Source organism: Pan troglodytes, chromosome 8 (assembly GCF_028858775.2).
Source record: "Pan troglodytes isolate AG18354 chromosome 8, NHGRI_mPanTro3-v2.0_pri, whole genome shotgun sequence".
Lineage (NCBI taxonomy): Eukaryota > Metazoa > Chordata > Mammalia > Primates > Hominidae > Pan > Pan troglodytes.
In genome coordinates, this window is record NC_072406.2 from 30,348,110 (window position 1) to 30,370,311 (window position 22,202).

Sequence of the window (22,202 nt, forward strand, 5' to 3'; positions counted from 1 at the left end):
AGTTTAATTACTATTTTTATATTAAAATTAGGTTCTACATTAGTAAAACAAACTCCGTTTTTTGAACTTTTTTTTAACTGGCATGAAGAATTACAGCTCTTAGGTGTTAACATGGGAAGGGAAAAGGGTATTTATCCCATTTAACAGGTATGGCTAGCTTGTATTCAATAAATATGCACCTGAAGAAGCCATCTGAGGTAATCTTTAGGATCCGTTATGAATTTATAAAGATATAATTCCAGGTAATATCTTTAAAAAACAGAGAAAGGATTTCTTATCCCCTGACTACTGAACTGGACAATGCTTATGAAAACCTTTTACCAACCCTGTCAAGTGTTTATTCATGCTCCGCAAAATATTTTCAGCAAGTATTTCCTGTGAGTTTATAACCAGGTTCATTTATGAACTCAAGACATATTTATTGAGCATGACTGAGGCTGGCTCTGGCTCCAGGCAGAGATGATAAAACAACGAATCCCTGCTCCCACAGAGCTTCACACAAGGAGAAGCCTCCAACATATTTTATACAGCACTATCTTAGCATGTTCATTTGGAAATATTGTATATTTTCTACTCAAAGTTCATGAAATGATTTTATTCTACTTTCTCATGAGCCTCTTTGAAATCAGGGTCACTATCATCAACAGAGCCACCTTTTAAATCATCTAACAGTGTTCAAGGACACACCAACTTTCCTTCAGTCAGAGTTACTTGAGAACTAGCCCTTTTTGAGTTCGCGTATAATGATGTCACTGGAAATTTTATGCCCACCACAAATACCCAGTAGCTATTTGTGATTTCCGTGAAGTAATCACCTACTGTATTGCTTTATAAGGTAATTTTCAAAAGGCTTGTTTACAATAACATCCAACACTTGTAATTGTGAGGTCATCCTCCTAAAAATTACTTCTAGATCTTTAAATTCATTTCTATGGTTTTTGGCCAATTCCATTGAGTGACCTCAATAAGCATCTAGAACTGGTATTAAGTTTCTTCAGGCTAATGTAGTTTATCCAAGCAGTACTTTATTGATTTGCTATTTTTGAAAAGTTTAGTAATTGAGTAATATGAAGAGATTTCCTTTCGGAAGACTAAATTATAAGGCCATACTCTCTTTCTGAAGTATAATTTTTCAGGTAAAATGAATACCTCATATAGAAGAATTTATGCCAAACATGTCTATAAGAGTATATGTATATATGTTTGTAATAGCTTTCGTTCTTAGTTAAAATACTGGGATCACAAGCCTTTTGAATTTACAGTCATGAAGGAAACGCAAAAGATGATGTCTTCATAGCGAAAAACCCTTGGATTTTAAATATAGTGCCTTTGCCATATATTGATATGCAAAGCCATAAAAAATTTAGAAAAATGGTAGATTCACATCTTTTTCTTCAAACCAAGGTACCAACATTCTGACAGTTCAAAATTAATGAAAAGAAATCTCACTGGATGGAGAACAAGCTAGAGATTAAGTCACAATCAACAAAGAACATCATTTAATCTGAATATCCAAATAATATAGTTTTAACAATTATCTCAGCAAACAATAACACAAAAATAAATTGAGAACACAAGAATAACATCCATTCTGAAGAAGCAGAGAAATTATTCTGGTACTTTATTACCATCTAAACCTTAGCGATCTATTAAAAGTTTAGCAAAGTTTTAAAATTCTAGTTAATTTAAAATCATACGCTAACATATGATTTAAATTTAACTAGAATTTTTAAACTACAAATCCTTTGAATTATAGGTTCTTTTTGAACCAAAATTCAACTCTAATGAAGGCATCTGCCAAAGTCTATGGGGTCCTGTATGTGCTAAAAGACTCTGGCATTTGTTTCTTAAGTCTCATTCATTGAGTACTAGAGGGTAATTAACTTCATTATTGAGTTTGAACAAAAATCAGTAATGGATGCACAAGAACTATTTAATATTAATGTTCAGCTCTCTAATAGAGCTGTTTTACTTTAGACAAAGGGGTTTGGCTAGGTTTGTGTTGATTTAAAGTCTCAGAATGAAAATAATTAGTGGCTATAAGTAAAAGAAATCATTGGTCCAGGCGAAGTAACGGTAATTTTTAAAATTCCAACATACACTTTACCTAGTCCCTAAAAATGAGATATAATTTTATGCTTTTAGACAAGATGAGAGCTGGTTGGCACTATTCCTGGGTAGCACTTTTCACCAATATTTCTGATAATGTTCCATGGGAAAGCAAAAGGCAACAGAGATTCTAAAAAGGTTCCAGACACCAAACTGTACATGTAACCTTGACCTTATTTATCATTATGATAATAATCACTGTGTAATTATGTGTAGATTTGCTCTCTTACATCAACTTCTTTTCAACTTTGAAAAATAAAGAGTTCATATTTCTTGACAGGAATAAAAGAGCAAAAAAAAAAAAAAAACACTTAAACTTAATTATTTTGGCCATAGCTCACTGTTAGCATATGATTTAAATTTTACAGTGAGTAAAGACGAATTTATTCTCAAAAGCCCTGATTATTTTGACAATATTTAAAATGTTTTAAATAAAAAGAACAAAAAAGTTTTATCATGTATTACAGAAAAATATTTGTTATCTATTAAAATCTCACACACAACCATGCCTACAAAAACTCTTCATGATTCAGACTTAATACTTTAGTTTAAACTTATCACAGTAGGATGATATCTACATCAAGCTGCAGATATTTCACAGCAAGCATGCCTATAGTTCATTTTTTCATTTGTTCATTCACGCACTCAACAAGTATATAAAAGGATTATTCCAGACAAAGCCTATCCTATCATGGAGCCTACATTCTAGAGGAGAGAGACAGACAATAAACAAACAAGTTTAAATTATGCCTAACAATAAAAAGTACTATGGAGAAAACTAAAAACCAGAGCAAGACAGCATGGGAGAAGGGAGTGGTTCTAGTTTTATGTAGGTCGGTTACAGAATGTCTCTTTAGCAGCAACCTGGAAGAGATGAGGGGATGGGCCTGACAGATATCAGGGAGAAGCACTTTCTAAGACAGAGAGAAGAGACACGGCAAAGGCCCAGAGATAGGAACATGCTGGTTTTGTAGGAAGAACAACCAGGAGGCCAGGGAGCCTGGAGTAGAGTGAGCAAGGGGACAGCCACAGGAGATGTGGCCCCAGAGAGAAAGTGTCTCTAGCCCAAGCAAGCCTGGGGACCCATTCAGGACTCTGGTTTTTGAGTGGTCGGAGAAGCTCCTCATGAGTTTTAATCACAGTAATAACTTATCAGATAGATTTTTTAAAGATCACTCTGGCCACTCTACTGAAAACAAACTTGCGATGCCAGATCAGAAGCAAGATCAGTTAAGAGGCTACTGCAATAATCCTTTGTCCAGGGTCCCAGAAAAGTAGCTCAGGCCAAGCTTAGCTGCAGTGCTTTATCTGGAAGGAAAACTCTGAAGCGGCAAGAGTTAGGGCAGTGAGGCAGAGAAGGAGGGAGTGCATTAGCACGTCGGTCAATGCTTCCCAGAAACCCAGCCAACTGCTCTGGCATGAGGGATTTGGTAGAGCCAGGCTGGATGGGATGACCACACCTCAGAGCTGTCAGGGGAGGGCTGTATCTGCTGTGGGAGATGATGAGATGCCCTGCAGTAGAGACGCTACTGGGTCTGAAATAGCACTTCCCATCTTCTCACTGGCATTTGAGCAAGGAGCACCGTAGGGGGAGGAGGGAGAGAGTTGTATCTGCTGGCTCCTTTCTCATCCTGTCTGTTACCGGTCAAAAGTCCCCCCAAAGCGTGACTCCCCACCTCCCTGCTACCTACACACACAAGTCAGGTTTTGTGATCTGACTCCTCAAGACAGCTACTGAGCAGACAGAGTGCATGCCCACAGCCTGACGCTTCATCTGAGTCCAGGTACAGGGGTCGACAATCATTCTGAGGGTTAAGCTCGGCCATCACCCCCTGACAGTGTCAGATGAGGCAAGGTGGCATTAGTCAGGGTGTGACACTGAAGCAGCAGCCCCAGGCCAGGAGGCAGGTGGGGCCAAGCAAATCTGGGCAGCGCAAAAATTAAGTCTGACAAGACAGGAGAGAGATTATAGATCAGGTGGTAAAGGTGAAAATGGAGAGAAATGATAGAGTTATAAATATAGTCTGAAGGTAGAGCCTGTAGAACTGGCTGATGTGGGTGAAAAAGAAACAAGATGACTCCAAGGCTCAGGTGTGGGCAACTAGAAGAACAAAGCCACCTGTTATTGGGGTGAGGCAGGTTACAAGAGTGGCAAGTTTTGGAAGGGATCAGAGACCAGTAGTTCAGCTTTGGGCATTCTAGGAGAAAACAGAGATAGTAAGAACGACAATACCTGCCTAATAGAAATATTACAGAGAAGCTTATTTCAAAGTTCGTCCAAATTATGAACATAGTTGGCTAATAGGTATAGCCCTGGCGCATCTTTTCTTTCACAACCCCAGCATCTCCCTCAGCTCCATCACTGCCCTTTTGTTGCCCATCAGACATTTCCGGAAACACGCACTAAGGAGCACTGTTTTCACAATGTAGGTGTGCTCTCCTTCCCCGCAAAACAAAAGGGTGGGTAGGGGGCAGGAGCAGCAGGGTCCTTGCCCAAATATAAATACATATGGGAAGCACTGTTTTAAGCCAAACAGCTTCTTTACTTCTCAAAACCTGATACACTTCACGTGTCTTGAGAAGGTCTCAAGGAAAGATGTTGTGTGGAGAGTTTCTAAACGTATTTGAACATCAAGGTACACTGAATAAACAAAATCCATATGATCCTCTCAAAAGATGTGGAAAAAGCTTTCAATAAATTCCAACATTTCCTCATGATAAAAACCCCTCAAGAAAGTAGGCATCAAAGGAACATACCTCAAAATAATAAGAGGCATCTATGACAAGCCCACAGCCAACATCATACTGAGTGGGCAAATGATGGAAGCATTCCCCTTGCGAACTGAAACAAGACAAGGATGCCCATTCTCACCACTCTATTCAACATAGTATTGGAAGTACTAGCCAGAGCAATCCCTCAACAGAAAGAAATAAAGGAGCCAGGCACAGTAGCTCACACCTGTAATCCCAGCACTTTGGGAGGTCGAAGTGGGCTGATCACCTGAGGTCAGGAGTTTGAGACCAGCCTGGCCAACATGGTGAAACCCCGTCTCTACTAAAAATACAAAATTAGCCAGGCATGGTGGCGCATGCCTGTAGTCCCAGCTACCCGGGAGGCTGAGGCAGGAGAATCGCTGGAACCCAGGCGGCAGAGGTTGCAGTGAGCCAAGATTAAGCCACTGCACTCCACCCTGGGTGACAGAGTGAGAAGATGTCAAACGATCTCTCTTTGCAGATGATATTATTTTATACCTAGAATACTCTAAAGACTCCACCAAAAGTCTACTGGAACTAATAAATGACTTCATCAAAGTTTTAGGATACTAAATTAATGTGCAAAAATTAGAAGCATTTCTATACACAAATAATGTTCAAACTGAGAGTCAAATCAAGAATGTGATCTTCTTTATAACCGCCACAAAAAACATATAAAAATACCGAGGAATACATCTAACCAAGGAGGTGAAAGATCTCTGCAAGGAGAACGACAAAATACTGCTAAGAGACATCATACAGGTGACAAACAAATGGAAAAACATCCCATGCTTATGGATTCAAAAAATCAATGTTGTTAAAATGGTAGTACCGCCTGAAGCAATCTACAGATTCAGTGCTATTCCTGTCAAACTACTAGCATCATTTTTTCATAAAACTGGAAAAAACTACTCTAAAACTCATATGGAACCATAAAAAAGCCTGAATAGCCAAAGCAATCCTAAGCAAAAAGAACAAGGCCAGAGGTATCACATTAACGGACTTCAAACTATACTATAAGACTACGGTAACCAAGACAGCATGGTACTGGTACAAAACAGACATATTAGACAAACGAAACAGAATAGATAACCCAGAAATAAAGGCACACACCTACAGTCATCTGATCTTCAACAAAGTAGACAAAAAAAAAATGGGGAAAGGACTCACTATTTAATAAACGGTGCTAGGATAGCTGGCTAGCCATATGCAGGAGAATGAAACTGGACCACTACCTTTCACCATATACAAAAATTAACTCAAGATGGATTAAAGACTTGAACGTAAGACCTCAAACAATAAGAATTCTAGAAGAAAACCTAGGAAACACCACTCTGGACATTGGCCTTGGAAAAGAATTTATGACTAAGTCTTCATAAGCGATTGCAACAAAAACAAAAATTGACAAGTGGGACCTAATTAAACTACAGACCTTCGGCACAGCTAAAGAAACTATCAACAGAGTAAACAGACAACTCACAGAATGGGAGAAAATATTTGCAAACTATGCATCTGGGAAAGGTCTAGTATCCAGGATCTAAAAGAAACTTAAACAACTGAACAAGCAAAAAACAAACAACCCCATTTAAAAACTAGGCAAAGGACATGAACAGATACTTCTCAAAAGAAGTGGCCCATCAACAAAATGAAAAAAAATAGTCATCATCACTAATCTTCAAGAAATGCAAATCAAAACCACAATAGTACAGCATCTCACACCAGTCACAATGGCTACGATTAAAAAGTCAATAAAAGGCTAGGCGTGATGGCTCATGCCTGTAATCCCAGCACTTTGGGAGAACGAGGCAGGTGGATTGCTTGGGATCAGGAGTTCGAGACCAGCCTGGTCAACATGGTGAAACCCTGTCTCTACTAAAAATACAAAAATTAGCCAAGCGTGGTGGTGGGCACCTGTAATCACAGCTACTAGGGAGGCTGAGGCAGGAGAATAGCTTGAACCCGGGAGGCAGAGGTTGCAGTGAGCCAAGATTGCACCACTGCACTCCAGCCTGTGCAACAAAGCAAGAATCCGACTCAAAAAAAAAAAAAAAAGTCAAAAAAAAAAAAAAACGCAGATGCTGGCAAGGCTGCGGAGAAAAGGGAACCCTTATGCACTGTTGATGGGAATGTAAATAAATTCAGCCATGGTGGAAACCAGCTTGGAAATTTCTCAAAGAACTTAAAACAAAACTATCATTCAACCCGGCAAGCTCATTACTGAGTATATATGCAAAAGAAAGCAAATCATTCTACCAAAAAGACACATATACTTGCATGTTCATCACAGCACTAGTCACAACAGCAAAGACATGCCCATCAATGGCGGACTGAATTAAGAAAATGTGGTATATATACACCATTGGAATACTACGCAGCCATAAAAAAGAACAAAATCATATCCTTCGTAGCAACATGGATGCATCTGGAGGCCATTATCCTTAGTGAATTAACACAGAAACAGAAAACCAAATACCTCATGTTCTCACTAATAAGTGGGAGTTAAACATTGGATACTCATGGACAAAAAGATGGCAACAATAGACATTGGGGACTACTAGAGAAAGAAGGGGGGCAGCAAAGGTTAAAAAACTAACTGTGGGTACTATGCTCAGTGCCTGGGTGGTGGGATCATTGATACCTCACATCTGAGCATCACACAATATACCTAAGTAACAAACTTGCACATGTACCCCTTGAATCTAGAAGTTGAAAAAGAAAAAAAAAAAAAATTTACCCCAACCCCAAAAAATACTTTGCAGTGAAGTAAGCACACATTATTCCTCACAAGAAAAGATAAGTAATTCAATTGTCTAATGGGAAGTTAAAGTTCTCTTTTACTGAATACTCAAAATTCATCTTACATATTTCTTTTTTGTATTTCAAGTTTATTAACTTCCACAGCTGCCAGAGAAGAAATGATAAATTTATTTTAATAGGACAACTTTTTACGTTGCTTCACTTTAAATCTGACTTGCTATATAAGAGTAACTAGAAGGAAAGAGGCATGAAAAGGAAAATTTTATAATCCCAAAAACAGGTATGTATAACCAAAAAAAAAATTAAGCGGTTCATATGCCATCCCCTAACAACTGATGCTATAAAAATATCCTTAGGTGACATTCATATCTACATACAAATACACTTCATCGTAATGTAATTGCCTGATTCAGTTACAAACACACCCAGTTACAAGCTGGTCTGGTAGACTCCCAAGTTGGCATGTAAGTCGTTGAGGAACAAAGACAAAAGAGATTCAGAAAATGAATAATTAATACGTGACAAATGAGAGGCTTAGCATTTTAAAAGAAAATATTAAGGCTGAGTAATTCTTACTAAACACAATGAAGTATTATGGGGTAAAACTCAAAGCCAACTCCTTGGAAGAGCTTTAGAAGCTATTTGGCAGACAAGCCTTTTTGCTTTTAAGGCTGACTCCAATATTTGACTATATAGAAAACAGTCATCCAGCTAGAGCTTTCCTTTATTCACCACCTTAAACCACACTTTACTCTTCTCCTGATACTACATTTTAAAATGAGAAAAATACAGAATCTTATTTGCATATATTTGCAGGTGACCTTGCAGACTCCACTGATATATAACCTGCGACACTACTTCTTCCACTGCTTTCTGAAAGAAGATATTTTCACTTGGAAGATTCTCATTAGCCAAAACTTTGTAGACTGTGCAGACATAAATATCAAAGTGCACATAAGTAGTTTCTGTATAGGTCAAATATGTATTTAAAAATGTAATAGACATTGTTATACTGTGGCCATCTAGAATCTTTGCCTATGTTTCCTGTATTTGAAAATTTGCCACAGTATGGATCCTTCCTTCCCCAAATAGAAGCCAGAACTCACCTTCTCAGCTTCCCTTGTCTGGCCGTGGTATCTAGTGCCTACCAACCACCTGCATCCACATGATAAGACCTCAGTTTAGAGTTAGCAGTGTGAGGAGAGACTTCAATTCAGAGGTAGCAATGGAAGGACTTAAACAAATGAGGAAACCCATCTTTCTGGCGAGGGAGGTGGTAAGAGGCATCCACCTCTCAAGGGAAAACTGCGACAGCACTTCTGGCTTCCAGAACCCAGCACTGTTGGTGTAAGCTGTGATGTCGGGATAAAGCTTCACTGTGGCAATACCCACACTATAGTGTGGGCAGTGCTCCTGTTCAACTAACCTGTTTGTTGGGTGTCCTGGAGATTCTGTGAGTTTCCAAATGTTTTTAATTTTTTTTTCCTGATTATGTTAGCTAGAGTGGATTCTGTGGGTTGCAACTAAGAACTACATATAATACCAAAAAAGAATCTGGGCTAAATAAACCTTCATCATTTGATAAAACGATAGCAGAATGATTATCAATTCAATAGTAACCTCAGTAGTAAGCTAGAAAGAGTGTGGTACTGTGCTAGAGGCTGTACAGGAACAGAAAGGAACAGCAAAGAATGTTACATTTAAGCCACGTAAATACATGGGAAAATAGATATAAATAAAGTTAAATGAAATTTAGAAAATACAGAAGCATCTGTGTAGTGACTGTAAAAATGCAACAGCATACTGGATATGCTGATAAGGATGAAAAACTTTTATTGACATATTTTTTAAATGTTCACTGGGTTTAAGGCAAATCTATCATGTTGCTAAAGAAATTAAATATACTTTTTATAACTGAAAATTCAGTAATGTGGGGAAAAATATTTGCAAATCATATATCTAATAAGACATTAAGATCCAGAATATATAAAGCCTACAACTCAACAACAACAAAAAGAAAATTCCAAAATGGGCAAAGGCCTTGAATAGACACTTCTCTGTATTGAAGAAAACAAATGACTAACAGGCACATGAAAAGACCCTCAACAACCCGGCACAGTGGCTCACACTTGTAATCCCAACACTTTGGGAGGCCAAGGTGGGTGGATCACCTGAGGTCAGGAGTTCGAGACCAGCCTGGCCAACATGGTGAAACCCCATCTCTACTAAAAATACAAAAAATTAGCCGGGCATGGTGGCAGGGACTTGTAATCCCAGCTGCTCGGGAGGCTGAGGCAGGAAGATCGCTTGAACCCGGGAGGTGGAGGTTGCAGTGAACTGAGATCGCGCCATTGCACTCCAGCCTGGGCAAGAAGAGCGAAACTCCATCTCAAAAAAAAAAAAAAAAAAAAGAAAAAGAAAAGATGCTCAACATCTTTAGTTATTAAGAAAATGCAAATCAAAACCACAATAGGATACGATTTCATATCCATCAGAATGGCTACTATTTTTTAAAAATGGAATAACAAGTGGAGAATAGGGAGATGGAGGAAACGGAGTGCTCATGCAATGGAAAATTGTGCCGCTGCTGCGGAAAACAGGCTGGTGGTTCCTCAAGAGTTACACAGAATTATCATATGATCCAGCAATTCCACTGCTAGGTCTATACCCCAAAACTTAAAAGTAAGGACTCAAACAATACTTATATACCAATATCCAAAGCAGCACTATTCACCATGGTCAGCAGGTAATTGATACAACTCAAGTGTCTATCAACAGATGAATGGATACACAAAATTGTACAGCTATACAATGGAATATTATTCAACCACAAAAAGAACTGAGATATTGATACAGGCTACAAAATAAACGAACTTTGAAGACATTATTCTAAGTGAAATAAGCCAGACACAAAGGGACAAATGTATTATTCTACTTATGTGTGGTACACAGAGTAGACAAGTTCATAAAGACAAAGCAGAATCAAGGTTACCAGGGACTGGGGGGAAAGGGAATTTGGAGTTATTGTTTAATAGGTACAGAGCTCTGTTTGAGATGATTAAACAGTTTTAGAAACGAACAAGGGTAATGGTTGCACAACATTGTGAATGTACTTAATGCCATTGAACTAGACATTTAAAAATAGTTTAAATGATACATTTCATGTTGTGTTTTACCACAATAAAAAAATTCCATTATGAACCTTATCTAGAAATCAGTCAAAACTGAAGTTCAATATTATTCCTTTTGTGCTGCTTGTTATATTATCTAATGTATAGATCCAAGGAAGTTAGTAGTTCTAACCAGAACAACGGCAACATAGCATAGTTAAAAGGTCAGGTAGGTAGACCTAGGTTAGAATACCGGTTCTACCGCTAACTAGTTTATTACATACTTAAAAAAGGACCTGAATTTAAAAGATCCCTAATAAACACTAGAGTTAGCTGCTGTTATTAGGCTTTATTATTATATTAAAAACCACCTGGAAAGGAGCAATGCATTTTATTACAGGTAAATTTTAAACTTTAGTACATCAAATAAGTGAACATTGGAAGGCAAACAAGTGTGGAAAAATATTTGCATCAATATGATTAAGAGTCTATATCCCTAATATGCAGATTTCCACCGAAAAGATGAGAGAGCAGAGAGGTACAGGGAGGCAGGAAAGTTGCTTTGGATCACAGGGTCAGCCAGGGAAGGCCAATATATGAACTAAGACATGAAATGTGAACCGAAGCTAGAGTGAAAAAGTCTGGGGTTAAGGAGCACTCTAGATGAGGCAACAGCAAAAGCAAAGGCCAGAACATCGAAGAACTTCGAGGGTTTGAGGAGTAGAGAGAAAGAAAACCAGTAAGCCTCGACAGGAAAGGCTAAGGAAAGAATTCAGGGAATCGTTTAATTAGAATTTCAGCTTTGGGTGTTGACGGTGAAGCGGGATGCTGAAGGGAGAGTGGCAGATAAAATTGAAGAGAAGACAGAAGCCAGAACTCACAAGCCTGTTAAGATGGGACTGTGATTACAATCTCAAAAGCAACCATTTAAGCAACGAAGTAACATGATCTGGTTTACTGTGCAAATGATCATTCTGCCTGCTAGAAGGAAAACAGATGGAGTAGGGAGGCAGAATGGAAGTAAGGAGAGAAGCTGGGAAGCTATGTTAATAATTTAAATTAGAGAACATAATAGCTTGGATTCACAACAGTAGAACTGGCAATAGAAAAACGTGTACAAATTCACATTGCATTGGCTAATAGGAGAGAAAATATTTTACTCTTTCATTAATCCCAAAACTGTCACTTAAAATTACACAATTTCCCCTAACAAATTAGCAAGGATTAAAAATTGATAATACATATCCCTGATGAATATGTAGTTAAGGCACTCAAAAATCTCTGAAAAGCAATTTGCTATCCTCTCTCTCAAAAGCCTTAAAAATTCTCAGTTTTTCACTTAGTAACTAGCACACAGTTAAGTCTTACTGTTGAATTAATTCCAACAGTTAGGAAATATGCTTAAAGAGAAAATCGGCATTATGCTCAAGAATGTAACTGTAGCACACTGTACTTGCAAAAAACTGAAGAATGATCTAAATATTCGACACTTAAGGAATGGTTGAATTACAGCTTATGATAAAGTACTAAGCAATTCATTAAGGAGTTTCAAGATACGGGAAAACGCGGACATTATATCACTTTAGAGAATTAACAAAGAGTAAATAGTACTAGAGTTTTGCTTTGATGCTGCTAAGTTTTAAAATGAGAAATAAAGATAGAAAGCCAGCAAACAAGTACTAAAAACTTAATGATCATTGACCTAGTCTAGAATTGAAACTCAATAAATCTGCTCAAAAAACTTATATGCTAAACCCATTAAATATTGTCTGTATCTTACAGTTACTCTTGTTACTCTTGGTCCTAAATAAGGAAGCAGGGAAGTTTCAGTTTGGTGGTTGTCTTAGTAATTTAAGAATAAACATGCACCTTCAAAGCCTGTTTGTCATTCTATATCCCCAGCTCCTAGCACAAAATCTGGCACAGAATAGGAGCTCAATAAATAATTTTGAGTGAATATCACCAAAAGTAAAACTTTCAGTTCCAACTCAGCATGAAAGAAATCAAAAACCTCAAAATCAAAGACGTGCATAAAAGTAATAGTTTGCTTGATAATATCTCGTGATGTCGTTTTAAAATAATAGTGATAATAATGTATAATATTTGGAGTGGTTACAATGTATCAGGCACTAACAAGCACTTGACAGACTTTAATCCTTATAATAATTATTCTCTTTTAAAACCAGGAAACAGGTTCATCACTGTTCACGAAGTAGCCCAACGTCACACTGCCACCAAGCTGGAACTCAGTTCTCTGGCAACTAAACGCAGAACTACAGAAGACACGTTTCTTTCCAACGATCAGACTTCCAAGTTCTTCAAGCTTCCTCTACCATCCTATTTAGCATTCGCAAACTTCTACCTTGAATTGTAGCTATTACCCCTTCCAAGATCCATCTCTCACCAGGGGAGCCCCTGCCAGCTCCCTCCCTCCCCAGCTGGGAAGCCCCCCAGGATGAAGGACCGAGTCTCCATGCTTCTCGGTGGCTGCACACTTAGAATGCGGGCTTGGCACCAGGCGAGGGTCTCTCCCCTTTGATACCCTTTGAGGTTGATTTACTGCCTTGCGAATCCCGACTCCCAACTGGGCCCTTTAAGGCGCCATGTGCGGCCCCTCGAGCCAGACTCGGCGCCAGGAGAAGGGAGTCAGCGTCTGGAGGGGTGGACAGGGCGGCGCGCAGGAGCTGTTTCCAGGACAACTGAGGGCCGCCCCACAGTGTCCGCCCCACAGTGTCCGCCCCTAGCGTCTCGCCGCTCCGCCCCTTCCCGGCGCGGGTGCTCCAACCAGCCCCCGTGAGCGAATAGAGAGAGGGGTGCTCGATGGACTCTCACCTCTCAGCGCGTGGTGCATGCCGCCCACGCCGCTGTACAGCTCCAGCACCCGCAGGGGCTCCATCCCCGCGCCTCAGCCGCCGCAGCCCCGGAGCTAGGCCTGCCGGTCCGTCGCTCCTCCTCCCTCCATCGCGCCGCTCCCTAGCCTCTGGTTCCGCGGCGTTTCAGTTCCCCCGTCTCCTACCGCTCCAGGCTCAGGGCTTCAGAGGGCCTCGCGGCCTGGGGGTTGGCAAGGGTCTAGAGGGGAACAAAGGACGGAAAACAGTAAGGCTTCCTGAATGAATGGCAGCCACTCTGTAGCCTGATTTACGCTCCATTTCCTTCTTTGGTGTCAGGGGCCTTGATTGGAAAAGAAATCCAGAGTTCAGTAAAGGGGAGAAAACTGCCTTGGTTTCCAAGTGAATTAACACTGGTTAGAAGCCAGAAAAAAATCATTTTTCAAACAAGCTGCTTTTCTGTCACTTAGAAGCCTGAACATTCAAACGTTCTTTCCACAGTGTGCCTTGTTTCCTGCCTGCCCTGGGTCAATAGAGAGAAATTAGACCAGCCTCTCTCCTAGAGAAGATTCCAGAATTATAAGTAAGGACACAAGTCTACTCGCAGCAGAGAAAGCCCTGTGTGCGTGCTAATAATACAGAGGATGTTTGTTGTGTCTATTAGTGGGGTTAATTATGTTTTAGCTTGGAAATTCCACCTACATAGAATACACAGTGAATATCATGTAGGATTATTTATGGGTCTTGATTCCTCAGGATGATCCAGTAACCAACTGTTAGAGGCTCATGTTGACGAAAAAAGCCAAACTCCATAAAACGTTTGAAGAGGTTTATTCTGAGCACAAGGTGAGGACCGTGACCCATGACACAACCCCACAGGGTCCTGACAACGTGTACCCAAGGTGGTTGGGCTACAGCTTGGGATTATATGGTTTTAGGGAGACATAAGGACATTAACTGGTATATGCAAGGTGTACTTAGTTTGGTCCATAAAGATGGGACAACTCAAAAAGGGGAAGGATTCCAGGTTACAGGTGGATTCAAAGATTTTCTGATTGGCAGTTGGTTGAAAGAGTTAAGTTGTGACCTAAAGACCTGGAATCAATAGAAAGGAATGTGTCTGGGTTAAGATAAGGTGGAGACCAAGGTTCTTATTATGTAGACGAAGTCTCATACGTAACAGGCTTCAGAGAGAATAATTGGCAAATGTCTCTTATCATGTGTAAAAAGATGCCAGACTCTTAGTTAAATCTCTCTTGGATCAGGAAAAGACCTGGAAAGGGAAAGGGAGTCTCTATAGAATGTAGATTTTCCCCATAAGAGATGGCTGTGCAGGGCCATTTCAAAAAGTGTCAAAGAAATTTATTTTAGGGTAAAATGCTTTGATTTAGGGCCTGCTATCTTTCATATGATGCTATATAGAGTCATGTTGGAATTTTGGTATCTTATTGCTAAGAAGAGTCTGTTTTGTCAGTATGAAGATCTCTTGTTTTAATATTAATACTGGTCAGTTGTGCCTGAACTCCAAAGAGAGGAGAGTATAATGAGGCATGTCTGACTTCCCTTTCCCAGCATGGCCTGAACTAGTTTTTCAAGTTTCTTTGGAATCCGCTTGGTGGAGGTGTTCACTCAGTCAGTTGGGGGGAGCTTAGAAATTTTGTGGGGGGAGCGGTGTTTACAGTCAATTATAAATAAAAATAATGTACCCATATGGAGGATAGAAAATGTTCCCGTTGTGAAGTGTTCTTCTCTTTGTTCCCAACACTGCCACAGGCTTTTGTTAGGGGGAACTTGGGGGTACCACTTGTAATAACAATAACTGATTTGTTAGAAATGTTGCATGCCTGCTAATGTAATGCTGTTAACAAATAAAAGTATAACCACTGCACCCAAATTATAGAATTCACTGGTTCCTTTTGATGTGGTCTATGAAATTAACTTTTTAAATTGTACATGTGCATTGGCCACGTGCTTTGCTTTTTGTTAGTCACTTTCAGATAAGAAGAGGTGTATGGTAGAAAAATACCAGATAACTCAGCTTTAGCCCTAGCATTGCCAGTTAACTGATTGTGTGACTTTGAGGTGACCCTGGTTTCCTCGTCTGTAAGTTAAAGGAGAAGGGAAAAGAAAGAGATGGATTGTTGAGGGTGTTTTAGTTCCAAGAAATGAATTCATGGCTGAATTCAAATTAGAAAAAATGAGACCTGATTTGGCAACCTGTTAATTATTTATTGAATTTGAAATATGTAGAAAGAAGACTTGTTACCTGCTTTAAGCAAATGTACTCTTAAACTAACTCAGCTTACAGAAACCATGTACACACTGACATATGTATAATGCATGAAGCAAACTTTTTAAATATTTATTACATATAGTACCAGAAATAAACATCAGTACATAAAATGTAAAGGGAACTATGTAGTCATAGTGATTTATATATAGCCAAAAACCAATATATTAAACAAATCTGGAATTTTCAGCATTCGTGCTATAAATCAAAATAAATGTGACAAAAGACCTTACCTGTAGGGGAGAGACAGTACAGACACATGGCAGAGTTAATGAAAAATACCAACCTCCTGAGAGGAAGGAGCCTCAAACCCCTTCCCCACTTAGGCTGATTACAAACTGTTTACTCTGATACTTAAGGATCTTCACGGTATAGCCCTGAACTTACTTTTCTTCCTTAACTTTTTTCTCTTCTTGAACTCTGCTATAAATGAAACTACTTGGTGTTCCCCAAACATGCCCTTCAGTTCACTTCTCTGTTTGTGTTCTTTCCCTTCTCTAGAAATCTCCTAGACTTCTTTAAGACCTATACTTCAAGTGGAACCTTCCTTCTAGAGTCCCAGCCTAAAATATCCTGACACATTGCAGCTCCTAGGTCTCCCTCATCTTCTGAAATACAGATCACACTTGCACTTGTCATTCAATCCTTCCAGTTATTCTAGCCCAATTTTCACCTCATATGTGCCACATCCTTATGTATTATTTCCTCTCTAAGGCTTATCTCGTGATAATTATTTCAAGAATGAAAACTCTCTCCATAATCATAATTTACAACTATCTCCATAGAAGCATCTGTAGATATTAGGCCCCCTGGGATTATGTAGGCAAATGTCTTCCAATCACTGGCACAAATTACATGATTTGGTGGAAGAGTGGGAGGGCTGGTGGAGGTGGTACAATAGGGAGTAGCTGAGGAGAAAAGTGAGGTGAGCAGAATGAAAGTAAATAATGATTACTTTTTCCGAAAGCAAATCCCGAAGGCTCATAAGAGAGAAGAAAAGCTCTCTAGTCCCATAATTTCCCATAAAGTCATCCTCAATGATATGTACAATACTATTTATATTTTAATTAAAGAAACTAGACATACTTTTAAAAAAGCAAGCAAATATCAAAACTGGAATGTTAGTATATTTACTACATTTTCTCTAAAAGCAGAAAATGCATTTCTTTAAGAAAAAAACACATTAATTAACACCTGGAAAATAAAGGCACATATAAAGCATATCAGAAATAATTAAGGGGCACATCACAATACTAAGGACCATATTAAAAGAGTAATAGCACACAATCAATTATTGAAGGCACTGGGCTTGGAATCTAATGACATTTTTATCTTCTACCCTTATGTGTTCTTCCACTGATCATTAATATCTAATTAAATGAAATAAAGTTTTCCAAGTGCTGAAAATGCTTTTTCAATCATCTTTGAATTTCCATGATCCAGGCCACTCTCTTTCTCAGCAAAACATGATGTGGATTCCTATACAGGCTCGCTTACAGGCTGAGGACACCCTGCTTATGCCAATTTCAGTCATGAATAAGTTGCATTCTGGCTTTATCCCAAAAAAGAAGGTCTTTATGAATTGAATGGAAAAAGAAAAAGTCATATGAGAAGAAATTGACTATAAGAAATGTCCTCAAGAGAGTAAATTTTACAAATTTGAATTGGAAAGGCCCACAGAGCTCATTTACCACTTCTGAGCTCCCACTTATTTGAGAATGCCTTCTACTATTTTCCTGATCCGTGGGCAATAAGCCTCAGCTTGCAAACTGCTAATGAAATGTTTCATGGTGAACAGCTGGAATTATTAGAAAATTCTTCCTTATAGTCTCCTAAATTCCAGTTTCTTTTAGATTTGCCCTCTGCACTGATTTTAAAGAATTATTCCTCTTCTGGCTGGGCACTGTGGCTCATGCCTGTAATCCCAGCACTTTGGGAGGCAGAGGCGGGTGGATTACCTGAGGTCAGGAGTTCAAGACCAGCTTGGCCAACATGGCGAAACCCATCTCTACTACAAATACAAAAATTAGTCGGTTGGGGGCTGGGTGAGGTGGCTCACACCTGTAATCCCAGCATTTGGGAGGCCGAGGCGGGTGGATCACCTGATGTCAGGAGTTTGAGACCAGCCTGACCAACATGGTGAAACCCCATCTCTACTAAAAATACAAAAATTAGCGGCTCATGGTGGTGCATGCCTGTAATCCCTGCTCCTCGGGAGGCTGAGGCAGGAGAATCGCTGAACCTGGGAGGCAGAGGTTGCAGTGAGCCAAAATTGTGCCATTGCACTCCAGCCTGGTCAACAGGAGTGAAACTCCATCTCAAAAAAAAAAAAAAAAAAAAAAAAAAAAAAGATTTTTTTCTCTTCTATAATGATTTGCTTTGTGGTTAAAAATGCAAGCTTGAGAGCCACAGTGTAGACAGGAAGCACACGTCTGCTGCTGCTGCTCCCTAGCTAGGTGACGTGGAGAAAGTCACTACACCCTTTTTTGAGCCCAAGTGCACCTCTAAAATGTATAAATAATAGGACATGCAGTTGCTATGAAGATTAAAAGCACTTAGCCCGGTGCCTAGCACAATACAAATAAATGTATGTTAAATAAAGAGTGCCTGTGCAATGACATCCTCTAAGTGATGCATTCTCAGTCCTGTCGGCTATGAACTATCACATGGCATGATTCAGATCCCTCGCATTAGTCACAGTCCAGCTTGGTGATACCCATTTTAGGAGCCAACACTGCATTAAACAAACTGAACATAGATCAGCATATGGTAGAGCGAACCAGATGGCTATAGACATTCAAGGGCTCTAGGGCAGCTTTAGGCCCTGTAGGAAGTGTTCAGGGTTCCTCGGCTTAGACCATCATGGAGTAAAGACTGAAAGTCTGGAAGCTACCTCAGCCCTGACCGAGTAGGTGCTGAGTATGGAAATAAAGAAGTCAGAGAATAGACAGCAGAATTCATAGTAAAATAGATATCGCTTAACTCTTAACTTCCAGAAGAACCAGGATTGCTGTGAAGGCCAGAGCTACACCTCTGACAATCTTCGGGGAAAATTTTTTCAGTGACCTTAACCAGGATGCATGAACTGGGGAGATCTGGGGTGCAGAGGAGGGAGGGGAACCTATTTTATAGCAGCTAGTCATGTGTTGACTCTTTCATACACTAGGCACTGAGGAGATTTGCAATTAAAAAAATTTAAAAAGCAGCCGGAGTGGTGGATCTTGCCTGTAATCCCAGCACTTTGGGAGGCCTGGCTGACAGAGCGAGACTCTGTCTCAAAACACAAACAAGCAAGCAAGCAAACAAACAAAAAACTTACAAAGTGCAAAACTTTGTAATCTATTTCAGACCATAAAAGTGCCAATAGTAAAAAATGCAACCGAATACTTTCATTTCCTAAGCATAGGGGATTTTTTCTAATTTAATTGATTCTCACTATCCAATAGGATAACCAGTAGCCACATTTGATAAATTAAGTTTAAATTAATTTAATTAACATTAAAATTGAATTAATTATACTAGGCACATATCAAGCGCTCCGTATTGCTCAGCACAGATGTAGAATATTTCCATCATCACAGAAAGTTCTATTGGGCAGAGCTGCTATGCAGTGATGGTCCCTTTTAGTTACAGCCTTTATTAATAGCCCATCAATAAATGACCAGTGTTGGAATGTGTGCATCAATTATTGCATACTGAGCACCAATTTTAAATAAATGTCCCCCAAAATATGGGGCAAAACGAACTCAAATTAAAGCAAACCTTACAGCTAAACATTCTTTCTCTTTCTCTATTATCCAGTCACCTTACTGATAAACTGTCATGGAGGAAAAGAAACAGGAACAGCAGATGTGTTCTGTCAGTGGATGTGATAAACTTTCAAGAGAAAAAGAACAGATGGAAAATGAACTTCATGATGTCTTTAAGGAGTAGTACTTTTTTTTTTTTTTTTTGAGACAGAGTCTCACTCTGTCACCCAGGCTGGGGTGCAATGGTGCAATTTCAGCTCACTGCAAGCTCCACCTTCCAGGTTCAAGTGATTCTCCTGCCTCAGCCTCCCAAGTAGCTGGGATTACAAGTGTGCACCACCACACCCAGCTTTTATATTTTTAGCAGAGACGGGGTTTCGCCACGTTGGCCAGGCTGGTCTCGAACTCCTGACCTCAAGTGATCCACTCGCCATGGCCCCCCAAAAGCCTGGGTTACAGGCATGAGCCACCGTGCCCAGCCAGAAGTAGTACTTTTCTGTTATAAAGTATATTCTAGTGACTTCTGACTGTGAATAATGTTATCTTACACTTATCTCAGAAGGAATAAAAAGAAAACATGTTTTTAAAAATTAGGATCATGAATAAAGTTAATTATACATTTTCTGCCAAATAAAATAGAAACCATGCCGTTTGCCTCATACTTTACCATTTCAAAGTACTCATAGATTTTTAACATGGATTTTGCTCTTGGAGGCTCATTCTGAAATTCTCAATTTAAAAATATTTTGCAGCAAATTTAAAAGATGATGTTTCAAAGTAAATATAGTGGGATCCATTCTTAAAAACTGCTTTCTTAACTTCACAGAAAATTAGAACTAGAAAGTATCTTAAGGACTATTTGATACACTGTTTTTTAAACTATTTTTAGAGATAAATCCTTTTGTTCAAACAAAATCTCCTCCGGAATGGGGAGCAAAGATAGAGAGGTAGAGCAACAGCTACACTGTAACTTAGTATAAAAGATACTAAGTAGACTCAGTTGGTCCTGCCTGCTGCCCCTCTACACCCAGAGACAAGGCCAGGGATCTAAACCAAAGCAATCATAGGAGCCACAATATGTCACTTCCTGAGAGCAGGCTGACCTGAGGACTGAGGGGAACTTCAGAGATCTATGAAGCAAACTTGATCTGATATGGTAATGCATGCTATAAAAGCCAGACAAAAATGTTAACATAGCTGCACAAAATAGAGACTATCTCAGAAACTAATGTTTAACATTGATAACAGATCCCCTGCCCAATCACTCCTGCAAAGACAGCTTGATACAGTACAAAGAATATGGTCCTTAGAACTAGATGGATTACCATGGATCCTGCCTCAAATACTCCCTTTCTTCACATATTAAATGGGTAATATTTGATAACAAGGTAACTGTGTGTGTATATATATATCATGTGTATATAATTGTACACGTATCAATTATATATGTGTACATATCAATATATACATATATCATTTATATGTGTACATATCTATATATACAATGTGTGTATATAGACAATGTATATATGTACATTTCAATATAAACACAATGTATATAAGTGTGTATATATGTATATATATCAGTATATACATATGTACACACACACACTGATAGATATATATCAATAATGCGCCTAGAACAATAAATACTGGTTTCCTTTCACTTTCTGAACAACTTTGTCATAATATATAACCCATTTCTTCTAACAATAGGGAGAATTATTTTCCTAGTATGTTTTCATAAAGGGTATATTACCAAGAGATTAATTTGCATATTGCCTAACAAGGTGTCTTTCTTTATTGTTTTCTATTATAGCCTTCAATCTTTTCAGGTGGAAAAACATGACCCATGTTGAGAATATAGGAGACAGAATTTAGTACCTTGGAGAGCTGTTAGTACTTTGCTCCTTTTCTCTTGTAATTTATCTGAACATTTAGAACTGCTCAAGGTAACCAAAGAACACAAATCAGACCTACCCACACCAGGAAAGAGAAAACACACATACACATACACACATACACAGGCACACAACCCTTCATAGTCTTTTTTCTGCATTGCTACATCATCAGAACTGATAAACTAAAACCCAGAGAAAATTCAGACAAAGACTTTTAATTTTACCCTACTTAGGTACTAGTTTAGGTAGACAACAGTATCACTTAGAATTGTTCTCATATGATCCAATAATGACAAATATAACTAAAATATAATAACACTTTCATAGTACTGCCATGACTGTATCTATTCACTCTGTAAGAAAAAACTTCCTATTTAAAATTATTAAAACGTTTCTTGTCAGTTTCAAGTCACTTACGTGAGCATATTACAACATACAAGCACATTTCATTTTTCAAACTTTCTCCTCTAGCCTCATGTTCTAGAGGCTGTCAACCTTTACTTTACAGAGTTAAACTTATTCCTGCAGATCAAGACTAAAATGTTTTATTTCCATCTAAGGTAATTACTGCTAAGTTAAAATGTATAAATCCTCCAATGGGATTGGTACTATGTTTAGTCACTCAGAGAATACTGGCTGACGAAAATAGACCACATTCCAAAAGACAGAAAAAGTATGTTTGACTAATAGGAAAATAATAATAA

The 22,202-nt window shown here is 38.9% G+C and overlaps 1 protein-coding gene across 6 annotated transcripts in view; it reads right to left on the reverse strand.

Moving 5' to 3' along the window:
* The window catches only part of TRDMT1 (tRNA aspartic acid methyltransferase 1), a 62,828-nt gene extending 48,802 nt beyond the window's left edge, over positions 1 to 14,026 (reverse strand). For 3 of the 6 annotated variants that reach the window (XM_024346235.3, XM_016962723.4, XM_024346236.3), the window contains exon 1: positions 13,563 to 13,719. In XM_024346235.3, the coding sequence (XP_024202003.1) occupies positions 13,563 to 13,626 (64 nt within the window). In that variant the 5' untranslated portion in view covers positions 13,627 to 13,719. Of the gene's footprint in view, positions 1 to 13,562 lie in introns of all 6 variants that reach the window. The other 3 variants (XM_054660794.2, XM_016962722.4, XM_016962724.4) reach the window with 3 other exon arrangements.
* Between the last annotated feature and the right edge of the window lie 8,176 nt (positions 14,027 to 22,202).